Source organism: Papaver somniferum, unplaced genomic scaffold (genome assembly GCF_003573695.1).
Source record: "Papaver somniferum cultivar HN1 unplaced genomic scaffold, ASM357369v1 unplaced-scaffold_15, whole genome shotgun sequence".
NCBI lineage: Eukaryota > Viridiplantae > Streptophyta > Magnoliopsida > Ranunculales > Papaveraceae > Papaver > Papaver somniferum.
This window is the reverse complement of record NW_020624376.1, coordinates 3,562,424-3,590,101: the sequence shown is the minus strand read 5'-3', so window position 1 is coordinate 3,590,101 and position 27,678 is coordinate 3,562,424. Positions and strand designations below refer to the sequence as shown.

At 35.4% G+C, this 27,678-nt stretch overlaps 1 protein-coding gene and 1 pseudogene across 1 annotated transcript; both read left to right on the top strand.

Annotated features, from left to right (window-relative positions):
- The first annotated feature begins 12,226 nt into the window (after positions 1 to 12,226).
- LOC113335754 (CBL-interacting serine/threonine-protein kinase 23-like) lies at positions 12,227 to 15,526 on the top strand. Its single transcript, XM_026581765.1, has 14 exons — positions 12,227 to 12,562; positions 12,711 to 12,773; positions 12,879 to 12,950; positions 13,061 to 13,168; positions 13,285 to 13,365; positions 13,593 to 13,646; positions 13,806 to 13,931; positions 14,042 to 14,131; positions 14,267 to 14,386; positions 14,512 to 14,628; positions 14,754 to 14,870; positions 14,955 to 15,011; positions 15,130 to 15,204; positions 15,308 to 15,526. The coding sequence occupies exons 1-14, from the start codon at positions 12,380 to 12,382 to the stop codon at positions 15,404 to 15,406; spliced, it is 1,362 nt and encodes a 453-aa protein (XP_026437550.1). The 5' UTR covers positions 12,227 to 12,379; the 3' UTR covers positions 15,407 to 15,526.
- An 8,648-nt stretch (positions 15,527 to 24,174) lies between these two features.
- Positions 24,175 to 27,649, top strand: LOC113335706 (annotated as a pseudogene).
- Positions 27,650 to 27,678: the final 29 nt, after the last annotated feature.

The window sequence follows — 27,678 nt, the reverse complement described above, 5'->3', positions numbered from 1 at the left end:
TGGTTACTTGGAACCCGATGACATGATAAAGGAATCGAGGTTTTGATGGGTTTTGAATAAAGCCACTCGGGAAAAAGGATAGTTCAAAGCAAACGAAACTCTATTAGCCTAGTGAAGTCACTATACCAATTAAGTGCACCAATTGAAATCAAAAGAGAGTGTAAAGATAAAAGAAGATGAAGATTAAAAGAAGATGGGACAAATAATGGAGAATTTCTTTGCATGAAAACAAGAATGAAGTGATGTGAGGACATCACCAAAGATTTTTGACAAAGTTAGTTTGCGTAATCAGTGTGTCAAGCTAAGATGACATTGGAATTTTCAAAGATATCCCTGATGCTGTTACAATTTCTGATAATGATAAAATCTTAGCTATCCCACCATGGAGGAAATCTTTTTGGTTCAAAAGATCATGAAGTCTAATAAGTCCCCAGAACCAGATGGATTTCTAGTTAGTTTCTTTATGCATAACTGGAATTTGGTTGGTTCACAAGTTACTGATACCATTCAAAAAAAATTTAAAGAAAAAACTATGAACCCAGACATAAACATAACCCACCTTTTTCTGATACCTAAACTTAAACACTATAAGAATTCTAGTCATTTCAGACCCGTAGGACTGTGTAACACTATTTACAAAGTCATTGCTAAACTATTAGCTAACAGAATCAAACCAACACTAGAAAAACTCATATCTCCATTCCAATCCGCCTATTTATCCTCTACTAGACAAATTTCAGATAACATCATAGTGGCGCATGAAATCATACACTCTTTTAAAAAGGAAAAAGTTAGAACAAGAGGCCTAAGAATCAAAATAGATATGTCCAAAGCCTTTGATAGAGTTGGCTTCAATGGTGATGTTTGCAAACTTATAGAACAGTGCATCTCAACTACTTCCATAGTTGTGCTATTAAATGGAAGCCCTGGAGAAATTTTCATACCCACTAGAGGGTTGCGACAGGGTGACCCTCTTTCCCCATATCTATTTATCATTTGTATGGAAAATTTTTCCAGACTCTTGCTTATGCGGGAGAAAAAAAACTTTCTTCATGGAGTTAAAATAACTCCTAAAAGTGGAAAGCTGACCTTTTGGAATGTAGAAATCTTTTAGACGCAATAACAATCTTTAGCAAGGATTCAGGGAAGGTAATAAACTTTGAAAAATCAGGGGTTTTCTTTAGCAAGAAGGTGGAACCTAAACATTAAAGTATGATGTCAAAATTACTAAAAATAAAGCATATAAACCTTAAAGACCCATATTTAGGTGCACCTTTGTTTATGGAGAAATCAAAAATAAAAACCTTCACCCCTGTTTTGGAGAAAATGGAATCTAATCTAAGGAGTGGAAAAGTGTAGTTCTTGCGCAACCTTGTAGATCTGCCCTAAACAAAGCAGTTTTTTCTAGTATACCATCTTATTTAATGGGATGCTTTTTGCTACCAAAAACTATAACCTGTAAAATAAATGTCATTCAAAAGGATTTTTGGTGGGGAAAAGATGCTGAAGGGAGAGGTTTTTACCGTAAAGCATGGCCGAATCTTTGTAAACCTACTCTTAAAGGACGTTTGGGATTTAAAGATGCTCGTAAGTTCAACCTTGCTATGATAGATAAAGTAGCTTGGAGATTGTTAAAGGAACCTAATGCATCATGGGTCAAAACAATGGGTCCAAAATATTTCAGAAACAAATCCCCTTTTAGGACCAAAACTAATGCGAAAAACTCATGGACTTGAAAATGTATAAAACAAGGGCTAGATTTAATACAAAAATACAGTATATGGGAAGTAGGAAATGGTCAGGACATCAACATCTGGGAAGACAACGTGATCCCTGGATTATCTCAAAACATCTTAAACCTTAAAAATTCTAGTAACAATAATTTAGTTTGGGTATCTAATTTAATTAATTCTACTACTGCATTTTGGAATTATTCCCTTATCTCCTCTACCTTCCCTAGTGACATTGCTAGCAAAATTAAGAAAATATACCTTTTTAAATATACTAATCTTAACCTTAGGAAATACTAATTAACCAAATCAGGTGACTTTACTGTTAAATCAATATATGAAAAACTGAATGAAAATGGTCAGGATATTGTCAGTCTATCTCTACCCGAGTCTTTCTAGAAATCCCTTTGGAGACACAATATCTCTGAAAGAATTAAATTATTCCTATGGAAATGCTTACAAAATGCCCTTCCTACTAATGCTAAATTTTATGGTAAGGTTACAGATGCATCTCCTCTTTGTACTATGTGTAAGAATGAAATAGAAACAACAAAACACCTTCTTTTTCATTGCCCTTCTGCTACCTCTATCTGGAACACTGCTCCTAATCCTGTCACTTTAAACATAGATCTTTCTAGCACAATTCTAGACCTATGTAAGATTTGGATGATCAAACCTAGGAATGACATCTCTTTAGAACTTTTACTTACTAAAATGTGGTTCATTTAGAAGGAACGATGTGATAGAACTTTTGAGAACAATGATAAGGATAATATTACTTTAAACCTGGAAATTCAGAGACATATTGAGTTTTGATTTGCAAAAAAAGGCAATACTTCTAGACTTAAGCAGAAAAAGAAAACTAGTACTAAATGGAAAGCTCCAAGTCCTAGTAATTTGAATTTAATGTAGATGCTACTTGGATATATGATTCATTACCTTATACTTGTGCTTTTATCTTGAGGAATGAAATAGGATATTGTGAAAGAGGAAGGGTAAGTCATGCAATAAGTCTCGACCCACAAGAAGCAGAGGTTATAGGAGTTTGGCAAACAACTGTTTGGGTTCAGGAGAATCAGATTAAAAACTTCAGCATCGAGGGAGATTGCGAAAGCCTTTTTAACTATATCAATAGTCAACATGCAGACATTTCTTGGAGAGCTAAAACATACATGCAGGAAGCACACAGATTGGCACAACTTTGCAACAACTTTTTGGGTTTTGTTTTTGTACCTAGATTAGGGAATCAAGTGACGGACAACTTAGCCAAATTTATTAAAAATGTGAACTCCTCTATTGAATGGGGAATGATCCCCCGGCTTGTAGTAGAAAACAACTCTTAGTAGATAAATCTAATATTAGGAATATCTCAAATCCCATATTAGATGACTCTCCTCCTTGTGTAACCTTGGCTCGCTGTGAGTCTTAATTTTTCAATGCAATATCTTATTTACAAAAAAAAGGGGTTACTCAGAGCGTTCACATTGGACGATCAAACCTGTAACTATGGTCCAGAGACGAGACACAGCGGGACGGAGTAAAGACTAAAAGCCGGACCAAAACTAAATTCCAGACTATATTTGGTCTGGGACCAAGACCAAAACTATATATAGTCGAGCGAACGTATAATGTTCGTTTGTCACCGAGCGGGTATATAATGTGATCCTCTTGATGAGGCGTACATATAATGTGATCCTGATGATGGGGCACGCATATAATGTGATCCTCATGAGGCGTACATATAAAGTTCGCCTGATGGCTGATGGGGCGTGCATATAATGTGATCCTGTGATGGGGCGGGCATATAATGTGATCCTGGTGATGGGGCGGGCGTATAATGTGATCCTGGTGTATACTTTTTCCTAAACGACCAAATTTACTCTTCCACCCTAGTGTAACACCACAGACTAAACTTAAATTTGATCGTTTTTTTTTTGGTCTCTGCTCTTTGGTTTTGATCGCACCACTGCAATTGCTCTCAGAGTGCATAACTTTTTTTTTTTTTTTTTTCTTGAGCCTCTTTTATATTGCCTACAACCTCAGGTAGGTGGGCAAAAAAGAAAACATTTCTTCATCACCCCGGTGCAAGTGATATTAAAACACTAGACATATATATTTATATAGCTAACCAACTGATGATGGTTCTTAATTAGCTGCACTGAAACTCATTCCATTCAACCATTCTTGGATAGAGCATGTTCACCAAAATGCACATGGAAACACAAACAGGAAGAAACAAGAACAAGAAGAAAACAATATAAGCACAAACCTAGCAACTCCTCTCCTCCTCTTAATATCAAACTAACTTCAAACTCCCAATCTACAAAAATGAAAACTAGGGGGAATGTTAGGGTTACAATGTACCTATATCCACGCTAGAACTCGGAAACATAGGGAACCACATCAAATAGTTTGTCCAAGTTTAAGGAAATCCTCAAAGATGATTGACTTGTCTCCCATGATACTTGCACCCACACTACATAAATCCTAGGTTATCGCTGAGGTTCATAGTATCTTATATTCTAAATAGTCAAATGAATTAAGATCATTAATTTTTGAGTCATCATCGCTGTAATTTTTTTTTTCTTCGTCTACTAACAAACTTCTAGAGCATCTAAATCCGAGTTAAGTACGAATGTATTTCGAAATTCACGTCTTAATTTATTTTGTTAACGAATCAACACGGCCTTTTATATTTTCTTAGGTTTCACTTCTCCCGATTAAAGTACTTCAAAGAGTTTTCCTTACGAGCTTTACGGTACGGTATTCGCATTATTGCCTTCACGTGGAAAGAAATTATTGTGTTACACATATTATGTTACATAATTAGTTCAGCATAGGTTCATTAAATTAATTAATAACTGCTAATTATTTATTTCTGTAAAATAATTAAGAATCATAAGCTACTTGGGTGGAAGTAACCTTTTGATTCTCCTCATCATTAAGTTCTCACCATTTTAGAGACTCATCATGGTCAAGACTCACATGAGGAGAAAGGTTTGTTGATTCATCATTTGATAATACCTAAAAATCTTTTCTTTTTCCCTCACTTTCACATCTTGAAGTTATTACAAAGGGTCACATTGAAAATTGTAGGATCCCACCCTCACATGGATATGTTAATTTGTTTAAGATGGGGTGAGCAAAATCATACCCTCTACAAAACTAAGTATCAATCAGGCACAAATTTAACATAGGTGGAATTCACCTACCTTGTAACCGGCTCGTACGAGGCTGCGACAGAAACGGACATATCATCTGCATTCTGTCAAACCGACGTCTAATTCGGCCAACTGTGTATGTGTTTCATTTTTATGATGTCTGATTCGAGGTCTTAAGTTCACATCGCGATTACAGAAAATTTTGAGTTAGGTACAACTTTATATCGGACTCGTTGGCACATATCTGACTTGATTGATGACCGATCGCCATCCTAAGGTTAGTTGGAGCAACATTTAGGTTGACTGGTTGACTTTTTTTGGCTAATGGAACTGTCGGACTAAAAGATCTTCCAACTGTCATTGGAGAAGAGAAAAAGAGAAAAGATTTAGTAGACATTATCTGGGTTGACAGCAGGAAAAGGCCCAGATAGTGATTGAATATAAAATGGGCCATATCATACGGCTATCAAAAGTCTAATGTGGGCCCAAACCATCAATGTGCACAGCTGCCATGATGAGGTGGATCGATTCTCAGCCACATTGGACCATCAGTGGATAGGAATTTGCCACCATGGAGAGTTTCGATTGGTTCTAATTTTTCTGTTCATCTACAGCTAAGAAACTTGACATTGTGTCGGAGACGTGTGATCTGACTGCACGAATGTTAAAGAGTCTTTATCAAAATCAACTGGCAACTCGATTCAAGGTTCTGTTAGGATCATGTCATTTTGTAACTCCATCGAGCATTATACATATTTTTATCTTTTGCAATTTCTTAATAAATTTTTAAATTTCTGATATATATATATATACTTCCTCAGATTCTGAAAAAGTGTTACTTTTATTTTTTTCATTTTAACCTAAAAATAAGCCAAATAGAAAAAGTTAAAGTAACACTTTTTCAGAAACCGAGGTAGTATTTATTTATTTTTGATCATCAAATCATAAATGTTTCATTCCACAAGAAATGTTTACATGATGGTTTTAAAGATAAACAAGTACATCATAATATGAAACAAATACAAAGAAAGATACAAAACGTGAATGAACCGCGAAGAGAAAGAGCGATCTACCACGATAGCACCCAAATCTTGTACTTTGAGATTGGAGAAGAAATGATACTCGAAATTATAATTCGACAATTTTGATAGATTTTCTTCTTCGAAAAGAGATGCTCCTATAACAGAGGAATGATTTGCCCAAAAATTCTTTACGTGCAACGACTAATCCGAAAACTTTAGATCTATTTCTTCGATGAAGAAAATTTTGATCTTCGCCCGAGCCGAATCGCCGATGTACTTTAATCAAGAAAACCAAACACGAACAAATCGTGAGAAAGAAACACTATAAAAGTGTAGATAAAATCGCCCAAATAGTGAAGATAAATCGCGCTAATAGCGAAAACAACAAAAATAACTCCTAAATCGAATTCAACTACATCTAATATTACTTAAAACAATAAATTTTGCTCATGTCTAGTCCCTAAGTGACTAGATCTGAGCAAAGGAAGAAGAAGTTGATGGGTTTTTTCTCTAGATTTTTTTAAAATTTCTGATAGATTCATTAGGAGTAATGAACGTAAATCACATCAAAAGACATGTCAACCGAAAGTGTGCTAAATGTTCTTTCGGTATGGCTGAAGCATGCTCCACCCAATAAGACCCTTACAACTAAGTCATCCCTAGTAAGCACTGCAATGAATTTCGACTTGAAAATAAGCGGTATGAGACTTTCCAATTTTGATAAACATATTTCTTGAATGCAGTGTTTACGTGAAAAGGTCCTCTAATTAATGAAGTCAGTTTTTATGTTACACAAACAATATTGTCTTTTAATTATTTTCTTGTTAAGACTGCATATATTATTTACCAACACATAAGAGCTACGTGAGATAATTTGCGTGAGTACTAGTAGTTGGTATAGTTTTTTCAGCAAAGTGCCAAGATATAGTTACATATACATTGTATACATTTTAATAAAAAAGTTGTTGCTTCTGTTCTGCTCAGTTGATATCCCAATCAATAACCACCAATTTTTCGTTGTTTTGTATAAGAAAAAGAATCTTTTCCAAACATCTTGATTGAGTTTTAGTAAATTTATGTAGCTCTGGTACCAGCTGAAGCAGGACGAAAGCATAAGAAATAATTCAAAGCTGCAACAAAGTATGAGTTAAACATTTGCTTGTTGGAAATTAGTTAATCTTTAGGGAGATGTCCTAAAATCTATAGGTTATGTAGACCTTGTCTGATTCCACAAGAATATCTGGTTCTACAGATAAGAGATCATCATTCACAGTGTGAGGGCTAAATAGCCAATCGCCACGTGTAAGCATCACATGAGGTGATATCATGATAGAACAGCAGAAAGGATGCACCGAACCATGCCTCAAAAGGTGATTGCATCCAAACAAAGACAACTTCTACACAGCCGCATGCAGAACGCGTGTAAGGAGTAGTCAAATCACACAGACGGTCAAGTCTAAAAAGAGACCAAGGCATTTAATGAGAAGCAGAAGAGGTGCGATACAGCTGTGAACGAAAGTACATCGTGTCAGAAGCTCGGATGAAGAACGATCATCATTACGATCCGAATAAGGTGTAGTACGATGTTTCCTAGATAGAACAATACGATGTGATATGACTCGAAGGGAAGAGTCGGAGCGATGCACTCTGAAGGGAAATAATAAAGAACTCGTCCGAGCGATGATAAGATGTACGATAGCGTCACCATCTCAGCAGCACCAGATCACGCCTCCACGAGTCTAGTTTGTCAATAAATACTAGTCCATGTTTAAGGAAATGGACATGTAATTTTGGACGGTCTTTCTACAGAGAATTCTAGAGAGAGATTTAGGATGTGTTTGATAGCAGAGAAAAGAAATAATTCCATAAAAAGTGATTCCATGGAATCAGTTTCCTGGGGGAAGCAAGGAAAGACTTTCCACAGAATTAAGTTTAAAACATACTTTAGGCCACTTTTTTTTTTTAACAATTCCATGGAAACATATTTTTGACCAAACGTCGGAATACACATTATTTCCATGAAAATATGACTATTTCCATAGAATTAAATTCTATCAAACGCAGCCTTAGAGAAAGGGAGAGTAAGAAGTCTAAGTGACATTTGTAATTCGTTTAAGGGTAAGACCTTCAATAATAAATATGTAGTTATCTTCTCCGTGTATGTAGGTATACAAGGTCTACATACTTATGTTCATCTTTACTTTCATGATATTTACATCTTGTTTCACTTTGAATCTTGAATGTTAATAGTTTTGTAGTCATTAGATCTTGTTGGGTGTAGTCATCAGAAAAGATCCAACTACACATACTTGAGATAAACTAACCATTAATAAAAAGCATAAAAAATTAATCAAGATTTAACCATTAGAATCTAATTTAATTTGTCAACTTGGTTTGTATAGATAACTCTACATAACCAAGTCCCCAACTTGTCAAAAACTCAAAAAACTTATTTTTTTCTAAGGTATTCACTATTATTAGTCAACTTTCCTGACTTGTTATAAAATTCTTCCGAATTAACTTCCAAACTATCTTATAACTAATTATTCTAACCAACAAATAATAGGTTGCAAACCAATAGCTCTGTGTGATTTATTTTTGGTTAAAATAAATTACAAGGATTTATACAACATTATATGTAACGGATAATGCTACTAAAATATCATTATAAAAAATTAACTAGAAATTGAATGTGGTTGCGATTTTTTTATACTGCATAAAATATTCGTTCTTAAAGCATTTAATATTAAATTTTAGTTTTTGAACGATAATGAAGATTTTATAGATCAAAAAAGGGGTGTAAAATTATACCCACCTAAAAGGGAGAGAAAAGAGAAAAGAAATGAGAGAAAAAATGATCCGGATACAAGCAACCGAGGATCACAAAAAAAAAACTCTAAGAAAAACTAGGAGGATCAATTAAAATACATCGCATGTCAATTCTCTACCACACTGTCGAAAAAGACATCTTCAAAGTCCTTAAACCCAAGAGTCCATTGAAATTATGGCATCATTGATCATTCGAATGGTATGAACAGTATTCTGAGTTTTTGTTGTAAATATGCGAGCATTTCGTTCCTTTCAGATACACCACAAAATAACCGCTGCTAGCAGATTCCATATTTCCTTCTTCTGGTTATTTAAATGATGATTAAGCTGCCAACAATAGTGTAGTCGGAATATCACCAGGGACAATGAAAAAAATCTTCATATCTACAATAAAATGCTACCGAACTCTTTCACATAACTACAATGCAAAAACAGATGATTGGTGATTGGTGGTTTCTTCTTCGACACAAAACAAAAGACACAATTAACTGGAGCAATAATGACATTTTGTTATCACAAAATTGGTTAAAAAGACCAAAATCAACAATTCCTGGGTGAAAAGGACATTTAGATTTTGATACTGTTTAAATGGACAAAAATTTAAAAATAGCCAGGATGTAAACAGTTTCATCCTACCCATTTTTAAATACTTTTTCTTATTTTTAATTTACATCAGGATGCATCCAGTTTCATCCTTGCTATTTTCTATGTTTAAGTCAGGATGAATTCAGTTTAATCCTTGCTATTTCTTCGGTGTCCGTTTCACCCATACAAATTTTTACTCGTCCATTTGAACCATGTTTTAAATATATTTGGACAAATGACCCATTTTCGGTTTTGTTATCAAAGAATCTCTAGTGGGTAATCTTCTACGACAAATACACTAAATGAAGAAAGCCACTCTTGGCGGATATTTTCGTTTCCAAATGAATTGAACGATTTTAGGAAACTTCATATTTAATCTTAATGATGAAGAAAAATACGTTAACTCTCAAAGAAAAAATAAAAAAATTCAATAGTAGAATCAAAATGTCACACACCATTCATCAAACATCATCAAATTCCTAGATGGACTACATGCATTTTATACTCTGGTTGCATCCTAGGATACGAAATCATAATTGCGAGAATTACAATGGGGGCTCAAGGCCCCACTCCCATAAAATAAAGGGGTGAAATAAATAACTTCCCTAGGAACCCAAACGACCCTAATTTACAAAGTCAAAAGACTCATAAATTACATAAAGAAAAAAAAATAGAAAAACACCGATAACCGAAGTCCTTTAGTCCCGAACAAGTAAGGGTAGGGATAGAGATATTATCTCGTAAAGATCTTATCTCATAAAAGTATGATTAAGTTTCTACACCGGCTCGCCCGCTTAAGCAACCTTTACAGAGACAATATTCAATCCTTGGCACATGGTGTACCGCGTTCACTTTGGTACAAAGGATAGAGTAGTCACCACATCAATGGGATCATGCGATCGCTATCATTGGGATAGGTATACCCACATCCTTGCAGGGCTACATGGAGAAGTCCCCCTTTCGCATAGCTATGGGGAGCAGTCCCCCCTTCACAATATGCTAGGGTTGTTTCACGTGTTCAAAATTTCTAGGGACAATAAACGATACCTTCTCGATAAATAGGCACAAGGACCAAACCTTCCCGAAGACGAAGATGGAAAGATGCTGAAAAGGTAATTGGGCTTGCCGTTCACCGCGCGGAGCGGAGAGCCAAGCCAGCACACAAGAACCAAACACCATTCTAACGACAACACGTATTGTCCATCAAGCAACAACCGTCTCTTGTAAGACTTGCCCGCCAAGCCATTTAGGCAAGGTGAGCACGAGCACCATAGACAAGTTGTTCCAGAGGGACAAGTTGTGCGCGAAAAAGACCATCTACGCTTATTTCCCACTCCTCTCAATCTGCTTCTATTACCAACCCTAAAATTGGTTTTTTTGGCGAACAAATCGAATTTAAAGCCTGACATAATATTAGCATCTTCATAATCCTCATACATCTTATCACCATATTGATTCGTCTTCATCTGAAGCATAAATGCCTGGAATTAAAGAAATGGGAGACATAGCATTCTTCTTTGGAGATTTCATTCTTTCCGTTTGTGCTTGTTTTTCCTTGAAATACGCCTTTCTATAAGCAGCATTCACAAATTTTGCTCGGATATCAGTATTCATAATTGTGCGAAATTAATCATGCTCCGAGAAATAATATTTGTAATTCTTCATATATTACAATCACGATGTGTTTGATCGATGTACGCACAAAATATATGAAATAGGAAGAATTTGCTCCTGCAACAAAATAATACTATATTTTTCCCATAAATTTCTCTCATCATCTATTATATACTCAATCAGCATTAGATAACTAATAAGTACTCTTTGGCAGATTTTCCATACTGAAGTAGCATTAGATAACTAATAGTACTCTTCGGAAGATTTCCATGATCTTGACATTTACATCCGCTTCTAATCTCATCCCATATTCTTGGAACATTTTGATTTTGCCGCTAGTTGGGCCTAGGAAAGTTTATAAAATAAAATATTGAAAATAGAAACTTGCATAAAAATATAAAACTCACCTATATAGATACTAGTTCTGCGATTTGCAAGATCATGTCTTGTGAGGTAGCATGGGAAGCTGCTGCAGGTCATAGAGTTCACTGGAACTTCTCTAATACTATGTTACCTAATCGGCAGGCCATCTTCTTGTAATTCTTTGTTTTCTAAACTTTCATTTTCTTTTACCCCTTGTAGAATTCTATGTATATTCTTCTTTCTATTAATACATCTTCCTTTCTGATCAAACAAAAAAAAGTTCTGCGATTTGCCACTGCACTAGAAGAAACTGATAGCTAAAATAAGATTTGGGGGACTTAGGCCATCGATCGCCTAGCTCGCCTATACTAAGGGACGGCTCTGAGGGACGGAGTAGGGACAACTCTTAATTAATTGTCTTTTTCGATTTGGGCCTAAGTCAAAATGCCCCCATATTCTTTCGACTAGGAAGCATCTACTGAAACCAATGCTATCCAATTTGACTTCAAACATCGCCCACCCATTGTCTTTGGCATAATGAACAGTCTGGAGTTGACCTATATCAAATTTTACTATAGAAACATTTCAGTCTATGACGTAAACTCAAGTTATCACCATACTGGTGCACCACATCAACGCTATCAATGTCATCAAAGATCTTCACGTCATCGTTATTGTTTTTGAATGTGCAGAATACAGAACATACTTGTGGAGTTGGGTGGCATGCGCCATGCCCGGTTTAAAGCAATAGAATCATGTCATGTGGGTTCTGTTCCGCGTATGAAACGCGTACCTTATTATATATTAACCAGCGTTGAGAATCATCAACCAATAATGTTCAGCTAATGACAAAAGAATATTCTTGTATTGATCAAGAAAAATTAAATGAGCCAAGGAAGGATCCACGTCAAAATCTTAAAAAGAAATAAAGAAGTACTAAATTTTCTTCTTACGTAGTACTAAAGAAAACAAAAACAATAAGAGTAATGATTTTAATTCTGATCACACTTAAACTGAAGATCTTAATATCACAGATTTGATTTGTAAAATGAAATCACAGTAAGTGAAGAAGAGAATGAGAAGCGGTTGTAGTAGTAGTAAAGGGAGAACAAGAGTAGGGAAATATGAGTTCGGAAGAACAATAGGAGAAGGAACATCTGCAAAAGTCAAGTTCGCTAAAAATGTTGAAACTGGGAAATATGTTGCTATCAAGATTATTGACAAAGAAAAAGTTATTAAACATAACATAATTGGTCAGGTATATTTATTTGTAATTTCTTAGTCTGATTCAAATATTACACAAATGATGAAATTTGCACAACCTTTAGGATTTTGAAATAACATCAACTATACGTTTGTTTAAGGGTTTAAAGTGATATTCATTTTTATGTTAATGTTGAATGCAGATTAAGCGCGAAATATCAGCCATGAAATTGGTTAGACACCCGAATGTGGTTCGTTTGATCGAGGTAATAACACTATTCTAAGTTGTTCGTGAATTGCATGGGAAGTTTGTTTATGATTTTTGTAATGATCACTACTTCAAAAACGGGGATTACTGTTGGTTCATGTAGGTTATGGCTAGTAAGACAATGGTATACATTGTTTTGGAATTTGTCACTGGTGGTGAACTTTATGACAAAATTGTAAGATCGATATTCTTCTCATCATTTGGACTCGATTGATAAATAACTTTTTCATATACTTACTTCGTGTTTTTTGAATGATTTCCTGCTCCTTCTGCTATATTACTTAGGCTAAAAAAGGTAGATTGAAGGAAGATGAAGCAAGGAAATACTTTCAGCAGCTAATACATGCTGTGGATTACTGCCATAGTAGAGGAGTTTTTCATAGAGATTTGAAGGTAAAACACCCAAAACTGTCACTATTATTTATTTTTGGTCTTTGTTATTACTTTGAATCTTGATCTCTTAATGAGTAGAGGACAATTGATTTGTGTGTGTACTTTAACAATTATAGCCTGAGAATTTGCTGTTGGATGCTAATGGGGATCTTAAAGTCTCGGATTTTGGATTAAGTGCTCTACCTCAGCAACTTCGAGTGAGTGTCTCAAACACAATTCCTCTATTTATTATTGAAGTTCATAAGCCTCAATAAACTTGAAAACTGACTTACAAGGAGGATATATAGGATTGCCTAAGGCTTATTAACTGCAGGATCTTAAGTTGCTCATACTATGGAAATTGGATCTTTCACGTTAACCATGTTTGTTTTCACGCTAAGGTTACTTGTTGCTTAATATTAGTTGTTTTTCTTTTTCATTTCAGGAAGATGGGTTACTTCACACTGTTTGTGGGACACCACAATATGTTGCTCCAGAGGTATTTATAGCTTAGGAAGTTAGGACAATTCGAATTTTCAATGTGGGAGTGGGACTAATTTTTTTTTCCCTTACTCTCTGAAACCCCCCATTGTTAATGCTCTTCATATCGCTCCTCTATATGTGTTATTTGGGCTATATCCCGCTACTTCTCTTCAAGGTAATCGACGATAAAGGTTATGATGGAGCCAAGGCGGATTTCTGGTCGTGTGGCGTAATCCTTTTCGTCCTCATGGCAGGCTATTTTCCTTTCGAAGAATCAAACCTCATGGATTTATACAATAAAGTGAGCTTTTTGGCAATGACCATCATATGTAATAGTACTATGTTACTTAATTGGTTGCTAAAAATGTATGTCCATGGTAGATATAGGATTCATTTGTTGTCTGACTGCAGATCTTTAAGGCTGAATTTACGGTTCCTCCGTGGTTTTCTTCTGGTGCAAAGAAATTAATCGAGAGGATCCTTGATCCCAATCCTTCAACAGTAATTCCCTTCACTTAATTACTTTTATGTTTTCTTCGAAATAAATTTCATTTTTTAAGCATATTCATTCATATTCGCATAGTGCGCAGATGGATGTCGCATATATCCTAAACTTATAATGGTATTCTTCAACAGAGAATTACTTTTGCCGAGTTATTACAGAACGGATGGTTTAAGAAAGGATACAAGCCACCAGTCTTTGAACAAGAAGAGATAAGTCTTGATGATGTCGATGCTGTTTTTAGTGAATCTGCGGTAACTTTTCTCGCTCGTAATGATGTAAAACTGTATAAGCTGAGTAATCTGTATGTTTGTGTAGTTAGTGACTGTCAGAGAAGACTGTAGTAGAATTTTAGTTACTGGTTTGTTTCTTGACACAGGAAATCAGAAACCTTGTTGTAGAAAAGAGGGATGTAAGACCGGTTAGCATGAATGCCTTCCAACTCATCTCTCATTCTCAGGGTCTCAATCTCGGCAATCTATTTGATAAGCAGATGGTATGCTAGTTTCATTCACTTTATGTTGATTGAACTCGAATTCTTTGAACTTGGTATTACGTTGTAATTGGATAAGTATGCTTGTGAATGCGCAGTAGTAGTCTTTAATCTTCTTCTCTCATTAGGGGCTTGTTAAAAGGGAAACTAGATTTACCTCCAAACATCCACCTAACGAGATACTTGCTAAAATCGAAGAAGCTGCCACTCCTTTGGGGTTTGATGTGAAAAAGAATCGGTACAAGGTACGGGATCACGACCCTCCTGATTACTCTTCTACTTTGTAGCATTCTATTTCTCATGGAATACTTTTCATAAATTTGTCTCAGATGAAGCTTCATGGAGGCAAGAGTCACCACAAAGGACCTTTGTCTATTGCAACCGAGGTACTTAATTAACGTCTTTGTGCTCTTTACAGGGCCTTTTTTGGCTTGTTGTTATCAATCATTTAAGATGCAAACTTGCTAATATGGCATCATTGGCATGCATATTTATTTCCTTCAGGTTTTTGAGGTGGCTCCTTCACTATACATGGTCGAGCTACGTAAAGCTGGTGGAGATACACTTGAATTTCATAAGGTATATTAGTAGTACGCGAACATTGATGAAGAAATACTTTATGGAGAATTTTATACTTTACTGTCTGATATTCGTTTGACAAATTGTTGTTAAACGAATGCAGTTTTACAAGAACATATCAACTGGTTTGGATGACATTGTGTGGAAATCTGAAGGGGAAGCGAAGAAAGCAGCAGACACACTGGTGTCCTTACACAACTAAACCCATTAGAATCATATGCTATTTTTGTTTTTGTTTTTGAATCAAGATTTTTCCCGTTATCCAGTACAAAGCGGTAAAATAATCAGCAATGGAAGATATGCAACTTGTTGGCTGCTGCCATCACCTGGTGTATTTGGAAGGAGAGAAATGTGCGCATTTTCACTTTTTAAGTCGCTGAATGCTGTGCATATCATTCGTATGGTTAAGTATGCTCTGTTCCAATGGGCTTTGGTTTCTAAACGTAGAGTTTTTTTTTTTTTTAACTCGGTTGTGGAGAATTTGTTTAGGGTGTATTTTGATCCTCCGTGATTATATTTTATGGTCTGTGAGCTTTGCTTTTCAGACCATTTTCTTCTCTTTTCTTCTAATTCATTGGCCTGCAAATCCAAACCTAAGTTTATATATTTTTTAACCTGGTATTTTTAGGGGAGACCAAAAGGAATTAGGGAGATTTTTGTATTCCCATCTAGTGAAGATGGCTATGGGGTGTCTTAAAAATAGAAATTGTCCATATTTTCATAATCGGTAGGTAAAATAGATTGTTATCTACTGACTGTTTTTTATTCCAAATTTCAATTTCTGTACTAAAAGTTAAGAACGATATGTAGATATGAACATAACTTATCTACCGATTGTACAACCGGTAGATATAGAACATCACTTATATACAGATTGTGCAATCGGTAGATAATGAACGTAATTTATTTATCGATTATGAAAATAGAGAAATTCAAAATTCCATTGGTTTTGAGAAAACTAGATTTGGGGCGACTATCACAATCGACAGATAATGAAAAATAGAGAAAATAGAGAAATTCCAAATTTTATAAGTTTTGAAAAACCTAGATTTGGGGCGATTATCACAACCGGTAGATAATGAACATTACTTATCTATCGATTATGAAAATAGAAAAATTTGAATTTTATTAGTTTTGAAAAAATTTACATTTAGGGCAACTATCACAATGGGTGGATAATGAACATCACTTGTCTACCAATTATGAAAACAGAGAAATTCAAAATTTCACTAATTTTGAGGAAAATAGATTTGGGGCGAATATCACAATCGGTAGATTTAATGAACATCACTTATCTATCGATTGTGCTTCTCTATTAGAATAAAAGAGTATAATCGGTAGATAAAGTATTATATTATCTATCGATTCTGGGATGTTAATGGCATTGAATGCATTCAATCGTCTCTCTACTCGTTATTGAACCTTCAACATGATATTCTTCATGATGTTTCTCACCTTCTTCTTCATACCCATCCGTGTTTGTTGTTGATTTAAGAAAAAATGGCTTTCTCCCACTTTTTTCTTTTTCTTCTTCGTCTACTCAAAAACTAGAAAAATGGACCTAACACTAACTTTAAATTCTATTTTTCCCGATTATAATTAAACTACCGATTGTGTTATTAAATACCGATTGTGAGTTAAAAGATAAGCGGTGGCTTCATTTTAGGTTTGGGTGACCTGCTTTTGTCTTATTAGTCGCCCCTAAATTTCTTTGAGTCACCCCTAAAAGTGCCTGGTTTTTTAAAGCGCCATTTACATCATTTCCTTTTCTTTACACCATCAACCGTCTCCATGGGTAATCGATGAGTGTTATGCCGACTCTACGAGTTTTGAAGATCTTGAGGAGCATAATTAACAGTCGGCATAGTATTCATTAAATAAACAATGCCGACTATAAGTAGCCTCTAAAAGTTTTGAGAAATTATATTTATTTGCAAATATTATTAGCATTGAAAACAAATTGAGCATACCGACTGCAACGTCAAAATTTTGGACTTGGTCGACATAGTCAGTTTTGGTCTATTATCTTTTCTATACCGATAGTATCAAGTCATAACCTTAATTTTTTCAAAAAATTACAACAGTTGGTATAGTTAAAATTATCCAACCATGTTGATTTAAATAGACAAAATTCAGCATGTTATTCTTCATTTCACCATATCGACTCTAACATTTTTATGATAAAAACATTTTAAGAAAAGTTAAAAAGTTATTTTTTAAAGAAATTAAGTACATGGGTAACTAATATCAAAGCTCTACTAAATTTTTCCTAAGGAGATCATGGGATTTCTTAAACTACCTTTATTTATTTACCGTATATATTTTTATAAACAAATTACTATACAAAAATTATCTTAAATTGACAAATCGTATTAGACATTAAATGAAAAAGAAAGCAATAATTCTATTCAGCCCACTAGTCAATCCCACCGTCAAAACCCATCGCTGATGTGTTTATCTTGAAATGAGAAAATAAAAGATCTTTCAAATTATGGAAACTTCATATATTATAAGGAACCAAACCTTTGTGTCCAAAATAATTTTTATTCTAAAAAGACTGAAGATAAAAAATAAAGATATGAATCATATTTGTTATCTATTTAGAATAATAAAAATAAAATAAAGGTATTACTGAGAGTTTTTTGAAAAAGTATGAATACAACTAGAAGTAGGATATAATTTTGGAACTGACAAAAATAGTACAGATGACAGAAACTTTGAAACAAAGGGAGTATATTTTAAACATTAAAATATATAACATCTTCTTGAAAATTAACAACATTTATTATATTTGGAAATTCATTATATATCAAATTGTCTAAATATAAATTTTACTTTAATTTTGTATTATCAGCGCATGGTCAAAGCTTCTTTGGGCCAACACGAGGAACGCGAGATACATCATGGTTCTTTCATGGGAAAGACTTCTATAGAGTCAATGGAGAATTCGAACAAAGGATTTTTAGTTTGAGATTGGCTTGGCTTGACCAAGTTCCACCTTTGTTTGAAGCGTGCTTTTAAGGTATTTCAAATCCGATTTGACATATTCATTTATAATTAGTGCATGATGTTATTATAACAATAAGAATTGACAAATTTGTCGAACACAACACAACAAAGTTAATTAGAGAATTTCTAATAACTAGTGCAGTAAGAGTAGCTCATGCAAGGTCTGAAGTTAATTTGGATGATATTTTGACAAAAACGAAAAGGAGAAGGTACCAAGTAGACCACCAATTTTTTATCTTATAGGATTATGAACATGTGTAGTAGTTTTAACAATTAAAAGCATACGGAACTTTTAGTGCAGAAAAGTAAAAGTGCACACACACATGCAAATTTTGTTAACGAGAAAAAATGCAAAGTGCAGAAAAACCTTGTCCAAAACTTGAACATAGTATTGTATTAAGCCGCCACACACACTAGCCTACTATCAGACATCGGACTGGAATGTAGTTCAGACCAAATCGACCATACGAGTAATTCAGTTTCAGTCATGCTCCCCACGTCTCTTGGACATCGCAAGACCCTACACACTTGATTCCTTTGGATGACGTCCTTTACAGGCCTAATAGTCTGCTTCAACCTAAGTGAAGACTCTTAAAATTTTAACTATTCTTCTACTAACATATAACTTATTGATTCCCTTTAGATGTATTTCCATCAAGGTCTGAAAATATATTTGAATAGAACAAGTCCAGCAAACCTCAAGGATCTGGAGCATTTACACTCTTATCTTGGATAAGGCCAGATCACTACCACGTTACCGTAAGTTCAGTTTCCGTAGATAGAAATTAGTTGTTCATCTTTTGTTGTGTGGTATAGATATTTTCTGATTGCTGTGCTGCTAGTATTTTCCATAATGTGTGATGTAACTTCAAGGTTTGATTTTCTCAGAAAAACCACTTATCTGGCATGCGAAAGTCATATCTCAAGATATCCTTCGACATTGTTCAACATTTGAACTACTTCATTTCTTAGAACAAATTTGTAATGTGTGATTCTTACAAGTCCGAGAGCTTTATTTCTTAGTAGTATTCTTTGTATGTTTTATCTTGCGTCGATATGGTATGCGAGAGTTTGTGAAACTCTATTTCTAAAAGCATTTTTTTCTTGTTTGCAGGTGAAGCAGTTATAAAGAATGTCGAGGACAAGAGGATATTGAATAAAGAAACAAGTGGATCCATGTAAACTTATTGGTATGCTGGAACTCTTAGATTTTTGGATGATAAGTCATCTTCCTATACTTGGCAGTTATGGCACTTCTATACTTAGCAGTTATGCCTCATGAACACAACAAAAATTGGATTGAATGACTTCTTTTGAATGTTGGAATGTTAAATTGGATTGAATGACTTCTTTTGAATGTTGAAATGTTTGAATTGGATTGTATTGTAACAATTCCAGGGGATAGGGTACCTTCAGGGTAAAATGAAAGGGATGGAACATTAATATTGACCAGGACAATAAAGACTGACTTTTTTTTTGTTACAAAAGGATTCGTAACGGCAAAAAAGTGTTACGAATTTTTACCAGGATAGTAGGAGTCAGTCAACGTTGACCTGGTCAAACAATTGGTAACCCTGGTAAAAAATTTAGTAACGGAAAATCCTTGGTTACTAAAATTTTACCAGAACATTGAAGTCGGTCAACGTAGACTTAGTCAATTTATTTGTAACCGCGGAATTTTTTTCGAAACGGTCCGGTGTTGGTTACGAATTTTAATTTCGTAATGGTCGCACGTTGGTTACGAAATCAGTCACAACCCCAAATTCGCAACGGCAACATGCAGGTTACGAATATTTGTCACACCCTCTTTTGTAACGGTTTTTGTGCGTCACAACCCCATTTTGTGACTGAAATAGTGGGTTACAAAACGCAAAATATGGTGTAGTGTGTGAAATCACAAAGTCTGAGACGAAGTGTAATTTTTTATTTCTATTTATCTTGTTCCTGTTTAATAGTTCGAGAACTACAACAATATTCTAATTAAGGACAAGATTCAGATACCAAAGAATTATATATTAGGTAAAAGATATTTTAACTGGGCTTCACGAATCCCTTAGTGAAGACTTTAAAATTCTTAACTTTATAAAGTTTTCTAGAGGAAACCTAGATTTTTAGAGAACCCGACCCAAGCCGCAAATAGGACATACAAGTGTCGCGATTGAGATTCTAGTATGCATGGAGTACTCTATTTATATTGATGAAGCTTGGTAGCTTATAAACAAAACTGAGTTCGTAAACTTGTTCCAATATTTACGAATTACGTTGTTATGTAACAACCAAACATAACTTTCCATATAGATTGATCATGTAAGCATGTGAGAAGTTTGCTTGAATCACAAAGAAGATCTGTACAAATGTACATTCCTCGAAATATACTTAGTGAACCAAGCGGTTGATCAAAGAACAAGTGTAATAACTCACAAGACAAAAATAGTTCGTGAACCGTCCAAAACAGTTCGTAAATATTTTTTCCTCTCAAAACTCATAAAACTTATATTTTGATAAGTTCACGAACTGTCCAAATTTGTTCAGTAATTAAATGCAAAAACTATCTAGGAACTTCTTAAAATTAATTATTTCGCTAACTGTGTAAAACATTTTGTGTACTAGCGATTAAAAACAGTATCAAAAGAAGTCTCAAAATCAACCAGCTCGCGAACTGAGAAAATCAATTCGTATACCCGAGTTAATTAAAGTAATACATCATGTCTTATTATTTATAAGTTTATGTTTGTGCACTGAGAAAATCAGGTTTTGAACATAAAAACTAACTTGACGACCCCTTATAACTCAATAAGCAATGGCGATTACTTGAACAATAAAATTGCACTTAACCTATTATGTTATATTGCTTGAATTCTTATTTGCAAGGTTTATCATAATAATAAAGTCATACGACATGTCTCAATAGATAGAATAGTAAAAATATGAGTAAATAGGATAGTTAGTCTTCACTTACATATACCTTTGTTGTTGCAGACGTCTGCGTTGTTTTTCAGTCTTCAAGGTCGATTAATGAACTGTGATATTCAACTACCATGCTCTATTCAAAGTCGGTGCACTTTTGTACATGGAGATTATAATGTAGCTGATGCATTGTCAAAGCATGCTCTCAATTTGTTGAGATAGGAAGAGCGATATGATTACACTCCAGTATGGACTAATACTCTATTTGTTCTAATAAGAAGGTGGAAAAGTGGAATCCCCTAATCCCATTACATAAGCAGAAAACCAATTTCATTATGATTTATTTGTGATATATCTTATTAAATTATAGTATTGTAATGACCCGTCCCTTCACCGATACTTTCCCCACTTAGCCACTACGATTATCCGGCAGTGTGGGTTTTTCAACGGGCATCGCTACGGTAATCCAGCAGAAATTTCCCGGATGGTCACCCATCCCTAGATTGCTCCCGCCCGAGCACGCTTAACTGCAGAGTTTTCTGCCAACTCTGGAGCCAGTTGTGCTGAAAAGGCCTCGGTATAATGTAGACGTTCCTTGTCTCATATGAGAGTAGTATCAGTCTTAATCCCTCAGCATACTCCCTCACCCGAGCACAAGTGAACAACCCCTAGTTGTATCCCAACTTACACCGATATTGTTCCCACTTACCCACTACAGTTATCCAGCAGTGTGGGATTTCTAACGGCACTACTGCGGATATGCAGCAGCAGCTTCCCGAGAGGTCACCCATCCTGTGACTACTCCCGGCCGAGCACGCTTAACTGAGAAGTTTTTCCCCACAACTCAGTCAAGTGAACCCATCAGGCCTCAGTGTTAGGAAATGACAAACCATTACTTAAATTCCATTCATCCAACCACTGCCGATATCGGCGTATTATAATACCACCACCTTAAATTGGAGCCTTCCTCGCCTCCAGAATACATTCGCAAGCCCAGATCTCCGACGTTCCCTGCCCCTCATGAGAAGCACCTGGACTAACCCCGTCCAGCGTATCTTCCCACCCTCGGCAGGTGACCCGTCGTCGGCTCTGATACCATTTGTGATGACCCATCCCTCCACCGATACTTTCCCCACTTAGCCACTACGGTTATCTGGCAGTGTGGGCTTTTCAACGGGCATCGCTGCGGTAATCCAGCAGAAACTTCCCGGATCGCCATCCATCCCTGGATTGCTCCCGCCCGAGCACGCTTAACTGCAGAGTTTTCTACAACTCTGGAGCCAATTGTGCTGAAAAGGCCTCGGTATAATGTAAACGTTCCTTGTCTCATATGAGAGCAGTATCTGTCTTAATCCCCCCGCATACTCCCCCACCCGAGCACAAGCGAACAACCCCTGGTTGTATCCGAACTTACACCGATATTGTTCCCACTACCCACTGCGGTTATCCAGCAGTGTGGGATTTTTAACGGCATTACTGCGGATATCCAGCAGCAGCTTCCCGAGAGGTCACCCATCCTATGACTACTCCCGGCCGAGCACGCTTAACTGAGAAGTTTTTCCCCACAACTCAGTCAAGTGAACCCATCAGGTCTCGGTGTTAGGAAAGAACAAACCTTTACTTATATTCCATTCGGCCAACCACTGTCGGATATCAAGGTATTACAGGTATCAATAAACTTGGTTAACATTTATATTAAAATATTAGTATTTTTCTATGATTAGTGAGTACGAAACTCTTAGAATTAGGAGAATTATTAAAATATGGAAAATATGGAAAATATGGAAAATATCAATCATTTTAATAATTGTATTGGGATATGATGTCGGATCCTCTATACCGAGAAATACCCCGCATCCCAATACAATTATTAAAATGATTGATATTTTCCATATTTTCCATATTTTCCATATGTCGGATCCTCTATACCGAGAAATACCCCGCACCCCTTTACCCTCCAACTACTGATAGACACGTGTTTTAATATTTTAACTATCCTAATTAGTGTTTGGGTAATCTAAATTCTAAAGTTTAAAGTTTGTAAACTAAGAAAAAATTTCGATTTTTAAGAGAAAAAAAAGAACAATATTCACCCGTCTATGTTAGTCCATTAATAAATCATCTTCTTTCATCAAAAATTTTAGTAATTTCTTGATTACATACATAATTAATTCGTACGAAACAACTACGTTTATCAGTAGCAAACAAAAACTTATGATGAAATATTAACGGCGATAAAATATTCTTATAGTTTTAGATGCGAGAGAGATAATTAGATAATTAAAAATAAGTATTTTTCCTTTTCGAAAATCTTCTTCATTAACAAACTTTAGATCATCAAACGTGTCGATCAATGGATGGTGGGTGCAGAGGCACAGAGGTTTCTCAGTATAGAGGATCCAGAGCCGAATAAGATAAAAGTAAATTAGGTAAAAATAGAAAATTTATAAAAACAAAAAAGAAAGATTCCTAATCTGACAGAAACTTACTTCTCCGCCATTATATCGGGGACGAAGAGAATATTAAAATCCCGCGGTAAAAATCCTTGTCAAACTCAGATTTAATTTCAATTTTGCTTTTCCGTATAAATAAATGAAAAGTAGAAATACTCTATTGGCAGAGGGTTTTTTTGAGACCAATCCCGGGTGAGGGAAGGGCTGAAATTCACCGTCTTTGTTACCCATCCCATTGATCCCAATATTTCCGTGAGAGAAGAATTGGGACTCACTTCGCCCATTAGGTATCCCAATAATAACAGGGCTGCCCAGACCATCATTGAATATTTCTCTGGGATCCCTGAAATGAAAACCAAAAAAAAAAACAAAAAATAAATAAATAGTAGGGTGTCATCCAAATTCAAAAGAGAGAGAAGTTAATTTAATTCGGCCATCATCGGTTTCATCAAAAGAAACAGTGGGTGAATACCAACGTCTGACTCCAACCAATATCAATATACAAACGTCTTCGATACATATGAAACTATCCACCCGGCTCTTTCCTCATAATTTATTTGATCAAAAACAAGCATCCACTTCAAAAATCTTAAACAGAAACAAGTACTAAATCCTTAGTTTAAGGGGCGAAATAATAATTAGAAGCAATGATTTTACTCTTTTAAGCAACACACTTGAATTGTAGATCTTGCTTAATGCCAATTTTGATTTGATCTGTAATATGAAATGAATCACAGTAAGTGGGGGAGAATGAGTAGTGGTAGTAGAACAAGAATAGGGAACTATGAATTAGGAAGAACAGTAGGAAAAGGAACATTTGCAAAAGTCAAGTCTGCTAAAAATGTTGAGACTGGGGAAAATGCTGCTATTAAGATTCTTGATAAACAACAACTTGTTGAACATGACATGATTGGTCAGGTATTTTCTACGTTTAATTCATCTTATCTTATTAAACCTTAATTTGTTTCCATTTTTTTTATTATAATACGCACAAATCATATTATTGGAAGTTTTCTATTTTATGGGTAAAAAATGTGGCGGTTATGTAATACCGTACTTTACCACTATACAGATATCGATATTCGAAGTTTTATTTTGATGTTAATTATATATATGCACGCAGATTAAGCGCGAAATATCAACCATGAAATTGGTTAGACACCCCAATGTGGTTCGCTTATACGAGGTAATATTATTATTACAAGTTGTTTGTGCTGGAATTTCTGTAGAAACTTAAACTCGATACTCCTTCCGGAAATATACGAGCATATAGTATCATTACTTTGTCGGAGATAGGTTTGAGGTTAAGGGGTAAAAGTATTAAAAGAGATTTGAAGAGTTCACAACACTCAACCGAAAGTGAAACTAAATTTTATTACACTCAAAAGTTTGGTCGTACAAACTCACTCTTGTTTACAAGGCTCAACTCTCAATCTTTAACACTCACTTTGAGTTTCTCTATTACAAATTACATTTCCAACAGTTTGTGAACTTTGTTGATGCGTTTTGTAATGTTCGACTGATTTTGTGCAGGTTCTGGCTAGTAAGACAAAGATATACATCGTTTTGGAATTTGTCGCAGGTGGTGAACTTTTTGACAAATTAGTAAGACATGGTCTTCTTCTTTTCCTCATTACAATTTTTACGATTTCTTATCATTTCGAGGATTTATATCACTCGATCGACAGAAATATTAGCTCGCGTATATACTTTGCGTTTGTTTAATGTTCTTCCTACTCCTGCTATATTACTTAGGCTAAAAAAGGTAGATTGAAGGAAGATGTAGCGAGGAAATACTTTCAGCAGCTAATACATGCTGTGGATTACTGCCATGGTAGAGGAGTTTTTCATAGAGATTTGAAGTCTAGACTGCACTTACTTTTATTTTTATTATTACTTTGAATCTTCACTACGTACTTAATCTGTAGGACAACTGCTTTAATTTTGTGTACTATATAGCTTGAGAATCTGCTGTTGGATGCCAATGGGGATCTTAAAGTCTCGGATTTTGGATTAAGTGCTCTGCCTCAGCAACTTCGAGTGAGTCTCCAACACAATTACTCTCTTATCAATTTCGATAATCACGATACTTTGAATGTTATGATGCTATCGACTGTAGTTTTTTGTTGCTTAAATAGTTGTTTGATCACTTTCCTACATTCAGAGTTTAGCGTCATGAATAGACAGGAAAATGTAACCTTTGCAAATAAGCTACTTCTGTTTTTTTTCGTTTCAGGAAGATGGATTACTTCACACGATGTGCGGGACACCAAATTATGTTGCTCCAGAGGTATTTATATATAGCTTAAAGGAAATTTGAATTCTTAAGGTTACTCGAGCTGTATTATTCTATTGTTGAGATATTAAATTTTGAAAGAGGCTCTCATACTTTAGTAGGACTCTCCGGAGAAGAACGAGCATAGTATATTTACTCTAGGCGATTCTAGATTACTTGTTCTCTAGATGCACTTGTCTAGCTACTTCGCTATTAGTCTAGACATTAACATATTCTAACATCTACTTCTTTTCTAGGTTCTCAATGGGAAAGGTTACGATGGAGCTAAGGCAGATTTCTGGTCATGTGGTGTAATCCTTTTTGTCCTCATGGCAGGCTATCTTCCTTGCGATGACTCAAACCTCATGGATTTATACAATAAGGTGAGCATTTTTTATTCGACATATATAGTGCAGACACTTAACACATCAAACGTTCAGCCCTGGTTTTATGAGGAATTGTCTGACTGCAGATCCTTAAGGCAGAGTTTTTGATTCCTCCATGACTTTCTTCGGGCTCAAAGCAATTAATCAAAAGGATCCTTGACCCCGATCCTTCAACAGTAATTCCCGCTTCACTTAATTACTTTTATGTTGTTTTTGAACCGAAGTACTGCATTTGTGAAAGTCACATAGCACTGCATTTGTGATGTCATCTATGTCCTAAACTTAAAATGGCATTCTTCAACAGAGAATTACTTTCCCGGAGTTACTGCAGAACGAATGGTTTAAGAAAGGATATAACCCACCAGTCTTTGAACAAGAAGAGATTAATCTTGATGATGTCGATGCTATTTTTAATGAGTCTGAGGTAACTTTTTTTGTTTTATTTATAGTTATTGACTGTCAGAGAAGGCTGAAATAGAGTTTTAGTTAATTACTGGTGTCTTTCTTGGCGCAGGAAAGCAAAATTGTTGTTGTAGAAAAGAAGGATGAAAAACCAGTTACCATGAATGCCTTGGAACTCAACTCTCATTCTCAGTGTCTCGAACTCAGCAATCTATTTGATAAGCAGATGGTATGCTTCAGTGAACTTGGTAGATAGGTTGTAGTTGGATGAACAGTAGTAGTCTATGCTTCGTTGTGAATGCTTGTTATTTCTCTTTAACCTCTTCTCTGCATGTAGCTATAATATCCATTGCTTAGTAGTACTGTCTAAACGTCTGCTCTCTTTAGGGACTTGTTAAAAGAGAAACTAGATTTACCTCCGAAGTCCCGGCCTACCATATACTTCCTAATGTCAAAGAAGCTGCCGCTCCATTGGGATTTGATGTGAAAAAGAATGAGAACAAGGTACAGAGGATCGTGACCCTCCTACCTTTTCTACTTTATTGCTAGCTTTCTGTTTCTGATGGAATGCTTTCTAGTAACGTTGTTTCAGATGAAGCTTTGTGGAGGTGAGAGTGGCCAGAAAGGACCTTTGTCTATTCCAACAGAGGTACTTAATTGCATTCCCTCTTGCTCTAAGAACCAAAGCAAATATGGCTACTGTTTTGTTTCAGATGCATACCTGCTGCTAATATGGTTATATTTGTTTCCTTCAGGTGTTTGAGGTGGCTACTTCATTAATCATGGTTGAGCTACCTAAAGCTGGTGGAGACACACTTGAACTTCACAAGGTATAATAGTCATTACACTTTACGCAAACATCGACGCAGAAACATCTAGTCATTTGCAATTTTCTTTCAACCTTCTGACCGCAGTTTTACAAGAACATATCAACTGGTTTGGATGACAATGTGTGGATGTCCGGAGAGGAAGGGAAGAAAACAGACACTGGTATGGTTGCACATCTGACATAAACCAATTAGAACCGTACTCTGTTTTTGCT